Here is an 18,536-nt window from a genome sequence, read left to right as displayed (position 1 = left end):
CATTGATCTGCATGGCAAAGAAAGTGATCCTGTGGTGCAGCTGGAATGAATTGGGAGTTAGGAGGCTGTTTGCAACATGTCTTCAAAAGGTGATGCCTCATGAGAGGTTTATAGGTCTGTGCTGAGACTGGGGTTTGAATAAATCTACATGCAGAGTTCTGTCCAGAGCCACAGCAGAGCTGGAAATAATTCTGAGTGTCTTAATATGAGAAAGAATCACTACTTGCTGAGTCTTGTGGGACAAGAGGATAAAGATAAAAACATGGTAACGAGATGTCATTTTTGTATGCAAACTGGGTAAAGGGAAGGGAAAGGAGCCTAGAAGAAATCTTCCAAAAAAGACCTGGGAGACATGCCTAGAAGTTTGTCTGGCAGCCAGACATGGCAGGTCACAACTAATAAATTTCACTTTTCCAAGTTGGGCATACTACAGCCTATATTATTTGACAAAGAACATGAATGACTTTGCTTGGCGTGGAGGAGTTCTGGTACAACCACCCCTCCTGTGCCACAAGGGTGCCAGCAGCACAGTCCCTGTGGAGAACCACTTTTAATACAAAATTGTTCCCTCCCTTTAAGATGTTCTCTTTAATCAGAGTATTGTCAGGTATTTGTCAAAAGTTCAGTGTTTAGGATTCTGACAAATACCTGTGGCTTTGCAAGAAAATGGATCATTTTCCTTGTATTCAAATCAGGTCACAGTTGGAATTGTGGCAAAAAATATGTGTTTCAGTAGCCAAATAATACTGAAGAATGAAGAGAAGATAAATCAGTCCAGGATGAGCTGAAATATAATTGTTTGGGAGACTCTACTAACAAAATAAGAACACTGAATAAATCAAATGAGAAAAGCTCTTAAACAACAACCCAAAAAAGTCTTTGTTTAAACCTTATTCATTCTGAAACAGAAAGTAAAAAACCATGGGTTAAAATACTGAAACATTTTCAAAATAGCACTGTCTATAAAATGTCAATATAACAAAATCCTCCAGTCCTGTTCACTGTCCCCCATCACTTGTTTTCCAAAGTGAAGCTGACCCAGATTCACTAATTTTTTTTTTCTCAAAGCTTTAATGTGATACTACTGCTGGTTTGAAAAAACTGGAGGAATACCTAATAAAATTTCTATCATGGAAGACGGAAATGAATATCCGCGCTTTTGTCACAAGGCTATCTGTTCCCTAAACCACTATCTCCCTATCATCTTACTTATGGCAGATACCAAGTATTGTTAGTGGAAATTATCCAGCACTGTGAGAACTGTAATAGTGGCAATTAATCACTATATCCTATGGCAGGGAGTGTCACTGGGGAAGTGCCCACTGTGTTGGGGTGCTATTACTGTTAACGCCCCACTTTGTTTCTTATTTAACACACTGAACAGCAATACCTACACACACTCACCAGAACTGCACAAAGCTATCAGGAAATCCTCAGGATTAGTATGTTTTAAACTGGTCCCAAATTACTTAGAAATTTATCAGGTCAAATGAAATTAAACCTTGTGGAATTGAACATTCTCATAGGATGGAGAAAGTATGCATCTGAAAGCCTCCTCCACAGAAGTTTCATATACCTCTAATTACCATATTCCATTTCTCAGATCTCTTCAGTGTCCTGTATAACATTTTTAAAACATACAAGTGAACTTGAAAGCCATTTTGGATTCTGGCAGCAACACTCAGAATTTACTTCATTTTAATTTATTTAGATTTACGCAAAAGAAACCCTGGAAGTATGTCAGCCAGACCTAACCCGTATCAGACTGCTGGAATGTAACAAAAAAGGCAGCAAGCCCAGCTCAGTCAGAGCACAATTCCATCAGGTTCAGCATCCTATTATCATTTTTCTATCAGCCTGATAAAGCAGATGCATGTCATAGAATGTCCTGAAACCCAACAATCCCAGGAAAACTGGGAGGCTGATAACCCTTCAGGAAAACCCTGGCAGCTCTTCCCTCTGCAGCCCAGCTCAAGAAGACAGGTCTCACAGCCCCAGGGGTAGTGGGACTGGAACACGGGACAATCCCATTCCCAATGGAATCTGGGGCCAGTAATTTCTGCAAGATCTTAGGTTAGAGTGGAGCTTTCCTGGGGGCAGACAGGAGTTCAAACTCACCAGCTGGCTGGGCATGAGCTGAGAGAGAGCCAAGCCTAAAGCCCATTGCTGGCCTGCCCTCCAGTGCTGGGGCATGCTTAAACCCATCTGTACTGCCCTGGAATCTGCAGTGGGCTCTATAAACAAACAAACATCGTGTTTCCACAAAACCACTGCATTGCTGTCTGCTCCTCTAATCGGGGTGTTTTGAATGCTGACGTTCCTTGACAGTATCGGGAAATGCCATCAGAGATCTAATAAAAAGAGAGATCTCTGGTGAGCTTTGATAGGATGGATGTTTCCTACTACTGACTTCAAAGGAAAGAAAGTGAGCCCAATATTATTGTTGTTTTTTTAAAGCACTCCTTTGGCATCAGTGCATGACACCCTCCACTCCAAAAGCTGAAAACACTTTCCAGACTTCCACAGCATCCCCTTGAGTCAGGCATGGAAAATCATTGTTTAGGTGAAGTAGCTCACAAGTGGATAAGCTGCTACACGCAGACTCATTTTCCCCACAGATGCAGGGCTGTCCTGGAGACTCCTCTGTAGCTGCAGACCTGTAGAGATCTCATTTCCCACCCAGCATTGCTGGACACACACTCCCTCTGACTGCAGACAGCATCAGACTCGCCATCTTCTGAGAACAGAGATTCCGCACTGGTTTCCCCAGAAACAGAAGCAATAATACTAATCTGCTCCACAGGCATTCATTCCCCCTTATTCCCAATAACCAGGTCGCTGCCCATGAAGTGTTACAGATGCAGCCAAGCCTTGTGAAGAAAGCTCTCACACACTCACACCATGTCAAACCACCTGCGTCAGTGAAAAACTAACAGGAAGTTCAGCCAGAGCACAATCTTTTGTGCAATCTGTACAAAAATCTGTTCCATCGGTAAATTGCAAATCGTTAGTTTGTGTGAAGTGGTGACTGGAACACAAGATTTGCCCTGGAATGCTGGCATTGCCTAAAGACACCCTTAGGCAAGTTACTTATCTTCTCGGTCTCAATTTCCCCATGTTTAATGCAGTACCTATGGTGTCTCAGCCTTAGGGATTCAAAAGAACTGACTACAAACAGCACAGGTGCTGAATTTCACTGAGTACAATACAGCACCCAAACCATTCCATCCAGACTCCTCCCAAACTGAGTATGATGATTATATACATGAAAAAAAGATTCTGCTTCAAAGTCTTAACTCTCTAGGCAAACACAGAGAAACATGTTTAGAACACACAGAGGAGGCATTTGTTTCTTTGAAATACAAAAACTAAAGACATTAACCACAAATATTATCCTTGTCCAGCTCCTTTCATAGATTTCACACACATTATGATAGCCAATTTCTATAAACACTAATTACACATGTAGAAATTACATAAAGATAAATCATTTACCTTGATCCTGTCTGGGGAGGCCCCTGAGCACACATGAATGCAGTGATGGGAACATATTTTCTACTCGTTATGAAGCCACAAGAGTACAAGAGGGTAAACTAATAAGCCAGGAACAGATTTGTCCAAATCAAACAATTCTAGACAACTAAATGAGCAGCTCTGTATTTACATTTGCAAGCAGAGGCTTAAACCAAGGATGCAATATCTAGAGTTCAGCACGCTTCTACTCACCAAAGTATTCAAAGAACTGAAAGGCAGCAAAAGACGCAGTTATGAGAAACTTTTTCTCTTCCTTTTTTTAAATAAAAACCATTTAAGCTTGCTAATTTTTGCTGTCTCAGACAATCAAAATTCCAATTGTCTGGGACATCAAATCTAAAAAAGCATGAAATTAATCTTCAGAAGTTAAAGTCTTAAAGGCATTGCATCATTATTTTTGTTGGATATATTTTTGATTATAATGCAGATGAACCCCAAATTTAATAAAACTAAAATAACATGAGTTAAGTATGAAACATAACAGGATATTGCAAAGAGATTAGGTAGTTTCCTTTAGACTACTTGCAGAGCCCAAGGAAAAACCAAACTGAGGGACACAATGATGAGAAGGCACTGCTTAATTAGAATATTTAACAGAATATGAAAACAGAATGCTCATAGTACCGGCCTTGGCAATGGAACACAGCAAGCAGAATATGGACCCAAAACACCAGCACTGCTCCACACCAGATCCTGTTTTGCCTGTCGCCTGTCTGTAGTAAGGAAAGGAGCAGGCTCACTAAATTCAAACCAGCTGCAACGATGAGAGTGTTACAGTTGGACTGAAGGAAGCTTACCTCATGAAAGTATTGTGGAAACTGCTGTTGGAAAGATAATAAAAGGATTAACTGCAGTTTTAGTGAACCATTTACTTTTCAATCAAAATGTCTCATGTATTTCCTGTTCTCAAGTAGCTTGAATTCCGAAATTCCTTTGTCTATTACAGTACATAGTAGCAAAGCCTGTCATAAGAAATTAATAATTTTACATGGAAAAGTACTTTTATGTATGAGGGCGGGGTGCTGCTCGCTGTTAGCTTCTCCTGAGCAGTTCAATACCTAGTCAGGCAGTCATCTTACAGGCAAGAGCAAAATCAAGGGCTTAAAAAGAAAGTACAATGGGTAATTGTGAACAGCGAAAGAAAATCTCCACTACAAATACCAAGAGACGCAAAGTTACTTTAACAGAGCTACAGTAAAAACGAAACAAAATCTCAGACCTTTACAGAGAGTGAATTGCCTTCTTAATTTGCAGGAATAACAGCACAATTATTACCATATCAAAAGAAAAGCCATCATTTAAAATGACATGACATCACTGCACAATGCAACACTGCACAGCAACCCCTGTTCCACGAGGAATGGAATTCACTGGGCAAATAATCCCCACTTGATATTAATAACTTCAAGGAGCTGTGCTGCAGCTTTGGATCCTTCCCCTGCTAGATCAAACCCTTTTCAGGATAGAAAACTAAATTTGCAAAGAAGACACGGTTTCTGTGTATTCTCTTGGATCCGCTTCACTCCCTGCAGAATTCCAGAGTGCAACATTTAACACAGGATACCTCTGCTGACACTGTGGGAATAGAAGAGTTAACTCCACGTTGAGCAATGTGGAGTTCCCAGTCCTGATTGGGCCATTCCATGTATGGGAACAACTACAATATCTGCTCCAGTAAAAGAGATCTTCATATACTTCCATGCCAAGGCTATACAGATACAACATACAGGCTGTCTGCAATATCAGAAGCAAAGGTTTTTCCAACCTATTCACAAAACTTTGATGTGTTAGCAAAAGCTGATCATTTACTGCAGATGAAATTAATTGAACATAGGACAATTTTAGCCTTTGCTAAGACATTACAGCATTTAGTATCTCTGGTTTACCACGTTTTCTGCAGGAATGGGATGTAACATTAGAAATATGCCATACAATACCTGTTAAATACACATTTTTCAGGAAAAGAGACAAGTTCCCTTGTCCATGGAATCTACTGATCTTTCAGCACCACAGCAAACTAACCAGGGCTTCATGTTTTAAGTATGCTTTCAATTTACTTACCTACACTTTTGTTTGGAAAGAAGCAAACCTGGATTATCCTTTGATAATTTATAAATAAAAGAGATCTATTCAGGGGAAGTTAAATTCATTTGTACATTTAGAAAATGTCATTGAGCTACTTCTGAAATAGAACCATCAGTTCTTGCTTTCAAAGCAAAAAGAAGCACATAAGTCTTTCCATTTTATCTTGGACAATTTGAAGGTATTCTCTAAGTGCACTGTTTCCAGTATTATCTTAGGGAATACCCACTAAACAGCGTAGACATTCAGGAAATACTTTTAATTTATCCAGTGGAAGTAAAAAGATAATCAGGACAATCACTTATAGAGAATTTTTTCTCTGCAACGTACTTTGAATACTCTTGTTTTCTTCCTTCTCCCTTCTATAACCATCACAGGCCTGGAAGCTTTTTCTACAAACATTCTTTCCTACTCCTCCATAGAAAGCTCCAGTTTGCCACAGAAAAGTTTGTCATGATCTAACATCCTTACATGCATTTTCCATTGCATCATGCTCTGATCAAAACAATAAAATAGACATACAGCTGAAAATTCTGCCTATCAGGAACCCCAACCTGCTGCCATAACCGTTCCCTTTGTCTGCACTTACTTGTGCGTGTGTGTGCGTGCACACGCGTGTGGGTGTTACAAACGAGACTTTCCAAATTTCATGGCCCAATTTGGAAGCTTATGTCAAACTTGTTTTGCTTCATCTGTTTCAGTCAGGGTCTTATATCATTGTTGTTTCAAACATGTGGAAAGCTTAATGGAAGTCATTAACTTTTATTTTAGTTTGGCCATATTGTCATCATGGTGGGCAGATGCAGAGATGGTGTTATTCCCAAGATCCTCTTTTTGGAACACTGCTGTTGTTTACATCTTCTTGATCAGAAGAGAACAATGGTTTTTACTTATTTTTAAAGCTCTGTTTCTCAAATTAAAAAAGCCCCTAACAACCTTTGAAAATGTAATTAAATATATTCGTTTTCTTCTGTTAACTGTTTCAAATCCTCTAACAAGTTTCTTTTTTTTGGTCTAAACTACCACTTGAAACTTTTGCACTCACAACTCTATGGGTTATTGTTCAGCTGAAGGAATGAAAAGAATTTCATTAGATGTGTTTTATGTTTCTTGATTAAAAATGTCACCCGAGGCTCAGTGACTTTGTTTTACGTTAAGTGACGGCTGCGTGCTTTGATCATCACTTTATTAGTGGTTTAATGAATATTAAAAAAACAAAGCACTGTATTAAAAGTTAAGCTCTCATATAAGGAAACCGAATCCCTTTTCCAAGAACTACAGTATTTCTTACTCAATCATTTCCTTCTAGATTAAGGTTTCCTCCAATTCCCCTTTAGCCTGCTACAGACTAAGTTACAGGAAAGCACAACAATTATATTGGAGTAAGATTGAAGAGAAAGCAAGGAAGAGAGCAGAGCAGTTATGTTTCTATTCAAACAAATGTAATCCAGACTTACCATGCACTTGTTTGGTTTTTCTCCAGAGTGAACCCTCATATGAATCAGCAGTTTGTAACGAGCATTGAAGGGTTTATAGCGGCGGACACAGCCTGCCCAGAAGCAAGTGAAGTCCTCTCCTTTCCTCTGGTCAATGTGAGTCTTTTCTATGTGTCTGACCAGTTCGTCTTGTTGGTCGTAAGTGGCACTGCAGTCAATCCACTGACAGACCTGCTTGCCACTGCTGAGCTCCTGCTCGTCGCCGTCGCTGGGCTGCAGGGACTTGGGAGACATGGAGGTGCTGAGGTGAGGCAGCGTCCCCGCGGTCTGGCTGAGCTGCTGGTGGAGGTGGTAAGGGGGAGGCAGCCCCTGGTGATGGCGAAAAAGATCAGCAGTGGAGGAATAATCGTCAGCTGGCTCTTGTTTTAAGAAACTCACCTTCTGGGTGCCGTGCGAGGAGTTCTGGTGAGGAAGGCTCGTGCCATTCATCATAAGGCTGAGGCTGCCATTCTCCTCGACTTGCTGCATTTGTATCTGCTCACAGTCACCTCTGTCACATTCAGTGGAGAGAGGTACAAGACATGCTGGAGGGGAGGGAATACTGCAAGGGTTTCCAGGCTGAGAGCAAGACTGGGGCTGAGAGGATTTCTGAGCACTGTGATGACTGATCTCCACAGGATGAGAGGAAATGCCAGTTGAGTTAGTTCGCAGTCCATTCACACAGGTGACCAGCGATGTCTGCGACGTGCGGATGATCGCCGTAATATCGATTCCTTCGGCTGAAGACGGCACAACAGAGATGCATCTCTTCTTCAGGTTGCTTGTTTGTAGCCTGGCTGAGTGCTGAGGGGTGCCAAGTGACAAAGGACCCAGGGAGGAGCTGTGTTCATTATTAAACAAGTAGGACGAAAGTGAATTTGTAAAGCTATTATTCATTAGGTCTAGTTCAGGATGCAGACTACCGGAGGCTCTCAGCTCCATCCCCTCTGTAATCCTCCTATGTGTGGAAGCCTCAGACAAAACCTTATAATCACTGGGGCATTCTTGTTTAATGTGCTGAGCCGGGTGACTTCCATTCAGGCATGGAGCAGCAGAATCTACTGAGTCTTGAAACCTGGGTGACCTGCAATACAGTTTTCATTAAGCATCGCTAACCACCACAGAGGGTTTATGATTTTTGTACAAGACACAACACTTGTTAAGCCCAGCAGAATGGAAGCACTTGCTCTTTGCTGAATGCTGCTTGTCTAATGCAGCAATTGCACCAAAAAAATCTGCAATGCTTCCTCTCCAACCTGTGTAAAGACAGCATCATTTTACACAGGATTAATTTTACACACTGGGTAACACACGGAACAGAGAATCTTCTCTGCTGCTACAGGCAGTTCATCAATCACAATCAAGGCTTTCAATGCATAATAGATTGGGCAAAACAATAGCTGAGAATGAAGTTTGAGAACTTTGGGCATTTTTTAATTATTCAAATATTGTCATTTTCCTCAGAGCACACTGGGAAAATGCCTGGGCATTCTTGTTGACACAAAAAAGGCTAGCTGAGCTTTGCTTACATGTCAGAGACATGCCTTCCTTCCCTGTATTAAAAAAGGAGCCAGATCACTGAAGAAAAAAGGAATACAGCAAAAGAACTGCTTGCTTGCTTTCAACCAGCACTCCAGAATCAATGTGAGATCAACTGAATATTTACTTCCACTAAATAAAAAGTTCACAGCCAGTAAATTTAAAATGGCAGCCTATGTACTCCCATCTCCATTTTTCATAATAAAGAGTGCATGGGACTGTAAATCACAGCTCTGTTCTGCAGAAGTGATCTTTCATCATTTTTGATGTGTGTTGAATTCATTCATTGAGGAAGCAGAACCTTGAGGAGCTCCACAAAAGACTTTTCAGAAAAGCACTGCATTAAGAAACATTTCCTCCTAACATTTTCTTCCAAGCAGTTAGCAACTGGTTTATGGCTTAAAATAAAACATTTTATCTCAGCTATAAACATTTACTGTGGATGATCCAACTGTGTGCTTTTTCTTAGGAGCAGAGGGTGTTCCTTACATATCCCTAAAGCATGGGAGGGTTTAACCTATGGCTTCATTGTGCCAGACCAAGGAGAGGAAACAGTACATCTGTGTGCAGGAAAGCTGTACCTGAGCTAATAAACCCTCCAGAGAAGTGCCCCGTGGCTCTTAAGCTGACATGTTCTACTTAAATGAATTTTATGCTTTTTTGATGCTAGCAGCACAAAATCTGAAGAAAACCCAGCCATTTGGCAGCTTTTGTGTGACACCATAGCAAAGGCAAGTCTGACACATTTTAAAGCACGAAACACATGTACATAAAAGTATTTTGGACATTTATAAACTCAACTATGAAGCTGCTGAATGAACTGCATTTATTTTATACCTTAGATGATTTTATCACTATTATTTCCATTAATCCATCACTAATATTAAGATGGGAAGCTGGGATAACGTCTAAAACTTCCTTAGTAATAGCTCTCAAAAGAACAAAAAGGGAGGAAAAAATTAACAACAATCAAAAACTTAAAAAATACTTCCTTCCCATGAAATCAAGGTTGTCAAAAACTGGCACCTGTCCGAGGCATACAATTGGGAACACTACATTCACTACTGACAGGTTTCTAAGCTCCAATAGGGCTTAATGTAAAAAAAATGCTTTAAGATCATGAGAGAAGTTAAATTCCCCACCATTCACTGAATACAGAACAATCAGATCGTTCGTTTGCCACCAGAATGTTTAAAACAGTACATTGAAAAATTTTAGAGGTTTCCATAAACCATTGTTTATAATTTCTCCCTTTAGGTTTGCACAGTTGGTCTCAGGGTAAACTTAAAGCACCTGTTTCTGCAGATGGCAAATTTATATTTTAAAAAACCAAACCAAGCAGCATTCATACATTATTTTTTAACATTTACAGAACCATATGTCTGTAAAATATGTGGCATAACTATACTTTTATTGCACATGTTTGGGAAACCTTGCTCTGTTTGCTCAGTACAAAGAGTGGTGTTTAAACTCATTCTGAGGAAGGCTTTACAGCATGCCATGCCAGGCACAGCATTTCCTATTGGTTTCTGCTGTATGAAAACTCTTCTAAATAATTCCGTTTGTATCACAGTTTAGTGGTCCCAAAGCCTCAGGCTAAAGTAAATTCAACACATTTCCTACATCACATAAAGCTAACCCAAGCCTTACATTTCAGCCTGTGATAATTGGTGCTGCATTATTAAGCTTTATGTAAAGTTCCTATCTTGCCAGAAATCCTGGAGAGAAGTTTGGGTTTCGACTAAGCTGGAGTTAGTGTAAAGTACCGGCAGGATGGACACAAACATCCTGAGAAATACAAGGTTTCCAAAATCCTCAGACCTGCATCTCCAGCACAGGATCTTACTCAGTGTCAAGACTGTACTGATGTGGTATTGCAGTGCAGATTCTGAGACACACAAGAGAGTTCTGAACCACAAGGCAAGCTGGAATGCCTTGTTTCAAAAGCAAATGAGATGAGGGTACCGAAGTCATGCTTCCCATTGCCACAGATGTGTCTTATCCATTCTCTGCCAACAGAATGATAAGCACAGGCGGCTTGTGCAGATCAGAACCAAGTCCCCTCCAGGATCTGCAGTGTTCTCTGTAGCACTGTATATTTATATACACTATACATCCTGTGTTAGCTAACTCTGCTGGGAGAATCTGACATTCCTTCAATTTCCTGATGTTTGAGTGTTGGGTTTTGAGTGATATCGAGGTTGCATTAATACAAAGTTCCTGTATTCCAGGCAGAACTCTGCCATCACTATTCTAGGGAAAGCCCTGCCTGGGGGAGTTGAAGGGAGAAGGGGCACAGAAACAAAACCAATGCAGGAGCAGCACAAGGTGTCTGACAGCCAGCTTGCAGGGGGGCTCCCCTTATACCCACTGACTTTTTGCCCCTGGTACCTTGCTGTTACAGCCATGGGGCAGATTTCAGGCCTGGTACCCACAGGTTGTGCTGTTTGTAAGAATTTCACAATCTTGGGACAGTAACCAAATATGAATGCGTATTAAATAAACAGGTAAGGTGAGAGGGAAAAAGGAGAGCAAGGAGCACTGTGGACACATGGACCAGCCACAGCAGCTCTGGGGGGTTTCCAGATAAGCAATCCAGGAAAGAGAGTGGGGTCAGCAGAAGAATATACCCCAAAAACCTCTCTTCAAAGGGAGCATCCATGCACCAGGGATGGACAGAGTAAGAGAACAGAATTGCTGCTTAAGCTCATGAAAGCTGAGTGTACGGCCTTTGAAGAGTAACAGCAGCCTCTGAGAGGATACTGAGGCAGTGTTTCCTAAGAGACTCCCTTACGTGGTAATTGGAGCCAGAGCACGAGGCCAGCAGCACCACGCCAGAAGCGCTGCATTTCCCAACTGCCCTCAGAGGAAAAGATGACTGTATCTGAAATCTCCGGATTATTTACAAAACATACATGCCTTCAATTGCCACTGGAAATGTGCACCCGGTGATAGCTGACAGTTTGAAGAAGCTGGAGGGGATTGTTCTGCTGCACATCCAGGGACCCCGTGCAACTCTATCCGAGCGCTCTGATGTCTTCCCCGGGTTTTACGCGCCGAGCTCTGAGCGCAGCGTGGGCGGGTTTGCCGTGGCTGATAATGGATTATTTGACAAAAGGCCAACATCAGCTGTGTGCTGCCTCCAGTTGTGGTGAGGAAGGTATTGGGACTTTTCCAGTCCCACACACATTGCATTCACAGATAGAATGTAGCAGCAATTACGCTGCACAGCTTAAAAGTTATTAACTGAGTGGGGAAAAGGGGCCAGGAAGAAGAGGGATAATGATTCTTGGACTAAGGCACTCATCCCTAGAATACAGTTTCCAAAGGAAAACAATTTCAGGGAGAAGCTGAAGGGGATAACAAGTTTCAGTGCATTGAAGCGAAAAAAGTGAAAAAAGGCAATCAAAACCCCAAACCCTGAGGGAGATTTTTGACTGCTAGTGGAGATGCTCCCTGGTTTGTTTGGCTTTTCCTTGGAAGTTCTGTAACCTAGAAATGCAAACTGGTTCAAAGTTCTACCCAGAGATACAGCTTGAATTTGTGTCGCCCTTTATTTCTGTGCTGGTCATCAGAGCCAGGCAGAACAACCGAAGAGTTTGCCCTGATGTGTATGTGCTCCACTCTCTGAGAATTCCAGCCCTGCTTCTCCCATACATTTTCAGATGAAGGCTGAGATCTGGGGAGGGACAGAGCACCCTTGGCTCCCACTGACTTCACTCCTCTCCTGGGTATCACTCCCAGCTCAGTTACATTCTCCTGTTCTCAGATCTTCATGGGAAGACCATGTTTTCTGTTACTTGCTTGTCAAGAACCCTTAGCAACACAAGAACCACGAACAGAAATGCTCTGAAATGCTGTCCACCTTCTCTCCAGTGCCAAGGTTTTGGCTCTGTGCCATGTGTTTCATGAAAAGCACTGTGGTATCAGGAGACACTGTGTCCATGAGGACCTCAGAGCAGAGCTGGGTTGGTTTCATCCTGCAAATCCCATGTAGACAAATGCACTCAGCCAGGTGCACATACAAGCAGAGCACGACCAGTGGGACACAAAACAACCTGTAAAGTCCTTCAGGATATTCTCCAAACATTTCCAAACTTAGAGGCAACAGCCTCAAGGCTTTAGACCATGCCACAAAGCAGAGGGGAGGGAGCCAGGCCTATCACCTGCTACTTTCTCATGTTATGCAGCCAACAATCCTTTATGTTGTTCTGGGAATCCTCTCCCAAATGGGGGCTGGAAGGGGTTCATATTTCTGAGGATGGGTACTGTGATGCCAGGTATGAAGGTGTCTGTCATTTCCCCATTATAAAATTCACAAAAAGGTTCAAAAAGATCTAAGCAGAGTATTCTCTTCCTCCTTTTGTTTGCTCTTGCTCTAATTATCTTTGTTTCATAATAGTCCTCACTGACAGAATGAAAAAAAAAAGGTTGATAACTGTCAGTACCACACTGAGCTATAAAGAAACCAGAAGGGAGCAGATTTACATCCAGCTGCAAAGGCATCTACAAAACTTTGTAGCAATAGTGGATTATTTTGTTGTGGCATGGATATTATTTATCCTTTTCAAACAAACAACCAAACAAACAAACATGAAAAAAAGTCTTTCCACTTGCTTGCCACATTACTGTGCCTCCTTCTCCTGAAAACACAGATGTTCTTACCCCACCAGTAAATTGAAAAGGGGAAACAAGGCATGAATATGTGTAATAAAATCAGGAACACTTGGATTTTCAAGACCAACCTGTAGGCCATATTTCCCCTTGCTGTCACTATTGAAATTTCAGCCTGATAGGTCCATCCACAGAGTGTCAAATATTTCAAGTATCTAAGATAAAGGCTGCAACTTTATTGAGGCTTTTCTCTTCTACAGCTCTTCAAAAAGGTCAAGATTATTCCTATTACATCCACTGCCAAAAAGCAGCATGATTAAAATAGGTGGACAGATTTTAATTTGTAGCATGTTTCTATTCACAATGGATGTCTGTTTAGGGTACTTGTTTAAAATCTGGTAATGTTAAATTTGTAACAACAACAAAAAAATAATGGAGTTCTGTGTTTTCATATAATTAATTTATAGCAAATGTTTAAATAGAGATTCTGTTCATAGCATATCCAACTACACTGTATATATCAAAACCAGAGACCAAATTTTCACATTACAGCCTTAAAAGCAAATACCAAGGATGTGTCTGTATGGGAACTCTGCAAATACTTCATTAAGGGAAACGCTGTGGAAATAAAAGTGGCACTGGCTTTGAGGGTGGCATGCCAAATCACTGTGTGGGGGACACTGGATTGGGAATATCATCCCTGCCTCCCAGGCAGTGATTTGGTGACACCATGGCAAGGGCACGAGCTGGTAAAACCTGGAGGATACCTGAGATCCGAGTGCGCCAAGTTGAGCTGGCCCACGTGCAGCAGCCTGTCCCGGGACAGCGCGTGGTCGCGCATCAGCGAGTTCCCCGTGTGCAGGAACAGACCTTGCCTGCAGACAGGCACCGAGCCACTCGTCATCTCCATGTCCATCATGTTCTTCTTCTCAGAGATCAAGCTGCAGTGATTGTAGCCACCGTTCACTGTCAAAAAAAAAAAAAAGTAAAATTAAAAAAAGGGAAGGCTTTGGCTAAGAACTCTGTCCACTGACAACTATTTTGTAAAACTCTTTTTGGATTTGCTTCCAAAATTCTTATATTTACAGCAAGGCAGTGGAAGTGAAAGGTTTCTCAGGGAAGCAAAATAATTGCCAAGGAATTTGGATCTATGAAGTATGGTTGTTTATTTCTCACTGCACAGAAATGAAGCATCTTCTGGCCTGCACAGCCAGTTGTATTCAGTGGGTTTGGACTGAGGTGTTTAAGAAGACCACTCTGGATGCCTTTCAGCTTGTAGTGGGTCTTTCTGACTATCAGCTCTGCCCTGCTTGTAACCATGACATAAATTATCATTTATCATATCCTCTGGAGTCTACAGTTCCATCGGGCTTTATTCCATTCCTATTCTAGCTTTATCCCATCATAATTTAACTCACTTCAGGGTTAATATCTACCTTAGCAAGACTGTATAATAAGACTTTTGACTGTTAAAGGGTATCTAAATACACTGTTGAACACTGTGAGTAAGTTTTTAAAGGCCACACCACCAAGAGAAGATGGTAAATCAATCATATTACAATACCCAATTCACAGTTCCTCTCTTTCCAAAAGCAGAATTACCTGGAATACAGTCAAGATGTATCTTCCCTCCAAAATACTGCAGATCCCTTTTAAGTGTTTAAGATTTATACTGGACTTGTAATAAAACACTTTCTTTCATTCCCCAAATGACACAAGTCTGAAATTCATTAGGGCTTTCTAAATATGTACTTTACCAATTTTATCATATTATCAAAACACAGAAACTTGAAGCTTCCACCAAAGCTCAGCAATACCAACTGTAGCACACACTGATACCTGTTTGTGTGAAGACAGAGATTTCCTAGAATAACATGAACACTATCCCTGTGCTGTCAAAAATAATTATCTTCTCTTGTAGCTGTCAAATCACAGAACACATTCACTCCCTGCAAAGGAACAGAACACTTACGCTAAATCCATGAAATTCTCTGTTTCAGCCAATTCATTTGCCTTCACAAAGTACCTTACAGATTCATTAGTAAAAGCTAAAAATGTCTTGCACAACAGTGCCCTGAGTGCAGCTGCACTTGCACCAAAGCTTCTGAAATGTGCTCACCACATGTGAGCTGGAACAACGATGGGCAAGGAGCAACACCAGCAGCTCATGGGTTTTTTCCCCCATAACAACTAAAAAAAGATCTGTGAGATTATCTCCAAGCATAGACAACCCAAATTTTCAAGTGTCCAAACACATTGAAAGCGAATTCATTACGTCTGAAAAAAAGGGAAAAAATCCACTTTACACCACTGTAACTGAGAACAGAATCTGGCCCTTTGACAACTGGCTGTTCTATACAATATTAATATCACTGGCTGGCACACATAAGATTTAAGCACTTTCCATGTCTGGAACCAGATCTCTTCTTTCACTGGTATCGAGGGGCCTTTAACCTACATTCTGTAACTTAGCAATAACAGATGAAAAGAGCACACGCTCCCTTGCCTTCGACCAGAGGGGTCACCCCGCTTGCACTGTACTACAGCCATTCCATAAATCCATATAAAAAACTAATCCTAATTTACAGAGAGTAAATCTAATAAAAGTAGAATGGTTTCCAGAAGGATCTCATGAAGTGGAATCCATCAAGGTAACTTTTGTCTTTTCGTGTCCTGCAGTTTTGATTTATATCTTCACATTTAAGTGTTCGCAAGGGAACGGAAGGAGTTGATACAGTAGTGTGCAAAGGCTGCAATCAGGCAATTCCTTCCATATGAGTAATCAAGTTGGTTCAATTTTGGATATCTTGCTTCTTTCATTCTGGGGTAACTGACTTTGGGGGAGTTTTTTCTTGATTTATGCCAGGTTAAGTCACGTGAGAATTGGTCCCATGGACTGTGATGAGGCTCCACACCTCAGGAAGGAAAATTCACACTGGTCAGGACCTGCAGGGTCAGCCCTACATTTCTTGTTGGGGTAAATTCTCCTAGACCAGAACAGAACATTTCCTTACACAAAGGTAAACCTGTTTGTCCAACAATGAGATCAACATTTAAAACACCCCTAACTATAGGGCAATAGCTCTCTTTCTTCCCCAGGGAACACCTTGTTTACCATTCAGGAAGGCTTCACCCTTACTGACAAAATTAGCTATTAAGGTTAAGAAGATAAGACCAAGAAAACTTACCAAAAGGGTAATTATTCAACAATAAAAGCATGTTGCAGTGCTTTGGAGTTTACCTAATTAAGACCAATGAACAAATAACTGAAAGATGTCTAATTGAAATGACTCACATTCGAAATAGAGACAGATTTGAAATATTTGCCTAACATACTAGATATCCCCAGAGACTTGTGGGTTTTGCGGCAAAGACCAAACTAGGTCATTTGCCTTTTTTTTCTTACTGTTCATTCTCTTTAATTACTTCTTGTTAAAAAAAAAAAAAAATTGCCATTCTTGGTTTTGTTTGGATGTGATGTCCAAAATTTACCACGACAACACAGAAATGGAACGCCGTTACTGGCAGCGGCATGAGTCACGTGAGACGAGCGAAAGACCAAACAGCACCAGATTTTCTCAAACAAGTGAAAATCATCCACACTGGAAGAGGCCATCACATCCCTCCACTGAGAGGAAATTATTAACTCAAGAGTTGCCAGCACAGCAAAGGCATGGGGGAGAAGGCACCGTACCCATACTCAGCATCTAATTCCATAAAATGAGCACTCAATAATGCACACCCCCAAATGTTTGGAGTGACTGCCACAACTCCCACACAGTCAGTAATTTAAAGCCATCCAGAGAGATGCACAGCACTGCTGATTGAAAGCTCTAATGAAGGAACTGAGTGCTTCAAAACACAGCATCTTCAAAGTGATTCATGAAATAGGCCGTTTTTTACATTTTCAACAATAACAACAAAATCAACACTTTGCCTAAGCTTTTTATGCCTGTCATGCCATTCTCTATGGTGAATGGGAGGGATTGTCTTAATGCTGTGACCCCAAGCCTTGGAGGCTGAAAAGTAGCAAAGGAAAGGAAAGCAAAGGATGGGAAATAGATATTAGAGTTGTTCTTACACCGCTTACAAGGCAGGCCCAGCTGTGTGACTGTGGAGACAGATTTTCTATGCCTCATGGAAAAACATGTCTTCTCCTTTGTTTCAGTGAACCACTATTAGGAGGGGCATGAGTTTGGGTCTAAATTTTTCTATTATGGACACAACTAAGAAGAAGAGAAGGAAAAACATTTTAGAAGTAGGCTGGAGTGATTTAGACATGGATGTCATTACAGCCTTAGACTTTACCCAAGTGTATCACTGGGATTTTCAGCTAGAACAAGAATTTCCAGATCTCGGCCCAGAGATCCAAAAAGAGGGAATGTTCAGATTCTTTCTTGGCCACTTTCCTCACAGTCACCTGCACCATCTCATGCACAACAAACCTCGAGACATTTGGGCTTTTCACCATTTCACTCTGAGTCTCTTTTGTTGTTTTCCTTTCCCTGAGAACTGAAATGTTTAACAGTAACAGCACTACATTTTCACTGCTGCATTCAAGAGTTCAAAGAGGAACAAAGCAGCTCACACCACACCCCAGGTTCACCCTGGATCTCTTTATCAATTACAACCTGTTCACATTGTAAGGTCTGTTTCATACAGCTGATAGAGACAGGGCTTCATTTATTCATAATGCTTGCTCACTACCTTAATAAAAACACACTGAGAGCCAAAACATTCTTTATCACCAAGTAGACCATACTATATAGTGAGAGTCAAGTAAAGACCAAAACTGTCCTACATTGGTGTTTTAAAACAAGGGTGGCAGATCCTCTGACTATTTCCAAACAGATACAGATGATAACAATCTATAAAAGATTAGGATTAAAACCAACAGCACTGAATAAGACTAGAATAAAAAAGAAGGATGTCTTTCCTCTGAGTTTTTATGAACCATGCAGTAAAATCCTACAACAAAAATACTTATTTCTTTACTTTCACATTGATGTATGAGTGAAGACAGAAGGGCTAAGAAAACCCTTGTAAACTAAAACAACCCAGATAGAGAAATAATTTGTCGAGTATCAATCTTGAAAACTCATGAAAGATAAATACAAGCCATGTGTGTCTTTCTAGTAAATTCTGGACCCTAAGTGTTGGCTACATCCATATTTGTTATTTCATGTTCAATTTATTTTTAAAACTAGTTATTTGGATTGCATTATATTTCTGTTCTGGGGAATTTATTTTTGCAGACTACACACAGTATTTTAGGAGAGTGAATGGGTATGG

General features: G+C 41.0%; 1 protein-coding gene across 3 annotated transcripts in view; it reads right to left on the bottom strand.

Annotated features, from left to right (window-relative positions):
• Positions 1 to 18,536, bottom strand: part of GLIS1 (GLIS family zinc finger 1) — a 177,025-nt gene that overhangs the window by 81,305 nt on the left and 77,184 nt on the right. For all 3 annotated transcript variants that reach the window (XM_033068047.1, XM_033068046.2, XM_033068048.1), the window contains 2 exons: positions 14,012 to 14,210; positions 7,074 to 8,175 (listed from right to left, as the gene is read on the bottom strand). In XM_033068047.1, coding sequence (XP_032923938.1) covers positions 7,074 to 8,175; positions 14,012 to 14,210 — 1,301 coding nt within the window. The remainder of the gene's footprint in view (positions 1 to 7,073; positions 8,176 to 14,011; positions 14,211 to 18,536) is intronic.

This window comes from Catharus ustulatus, chromosome 9 (assembly GCF_009819885.2).
Source record: "Catharus ustulatus isolate bCatUst1 chromosome 9, bCatUst1.pri.v2, whole genome shotgun sequence".
Lineage (NCBI taxonomy): Eukaryota > Metazoa > Chordata > Aves > Passeriformes > Turdidae > Catharus > Catharus ustulatus.
This window is presented reverse-complemented; position numbering and strand designations above follow the sequence as displayed.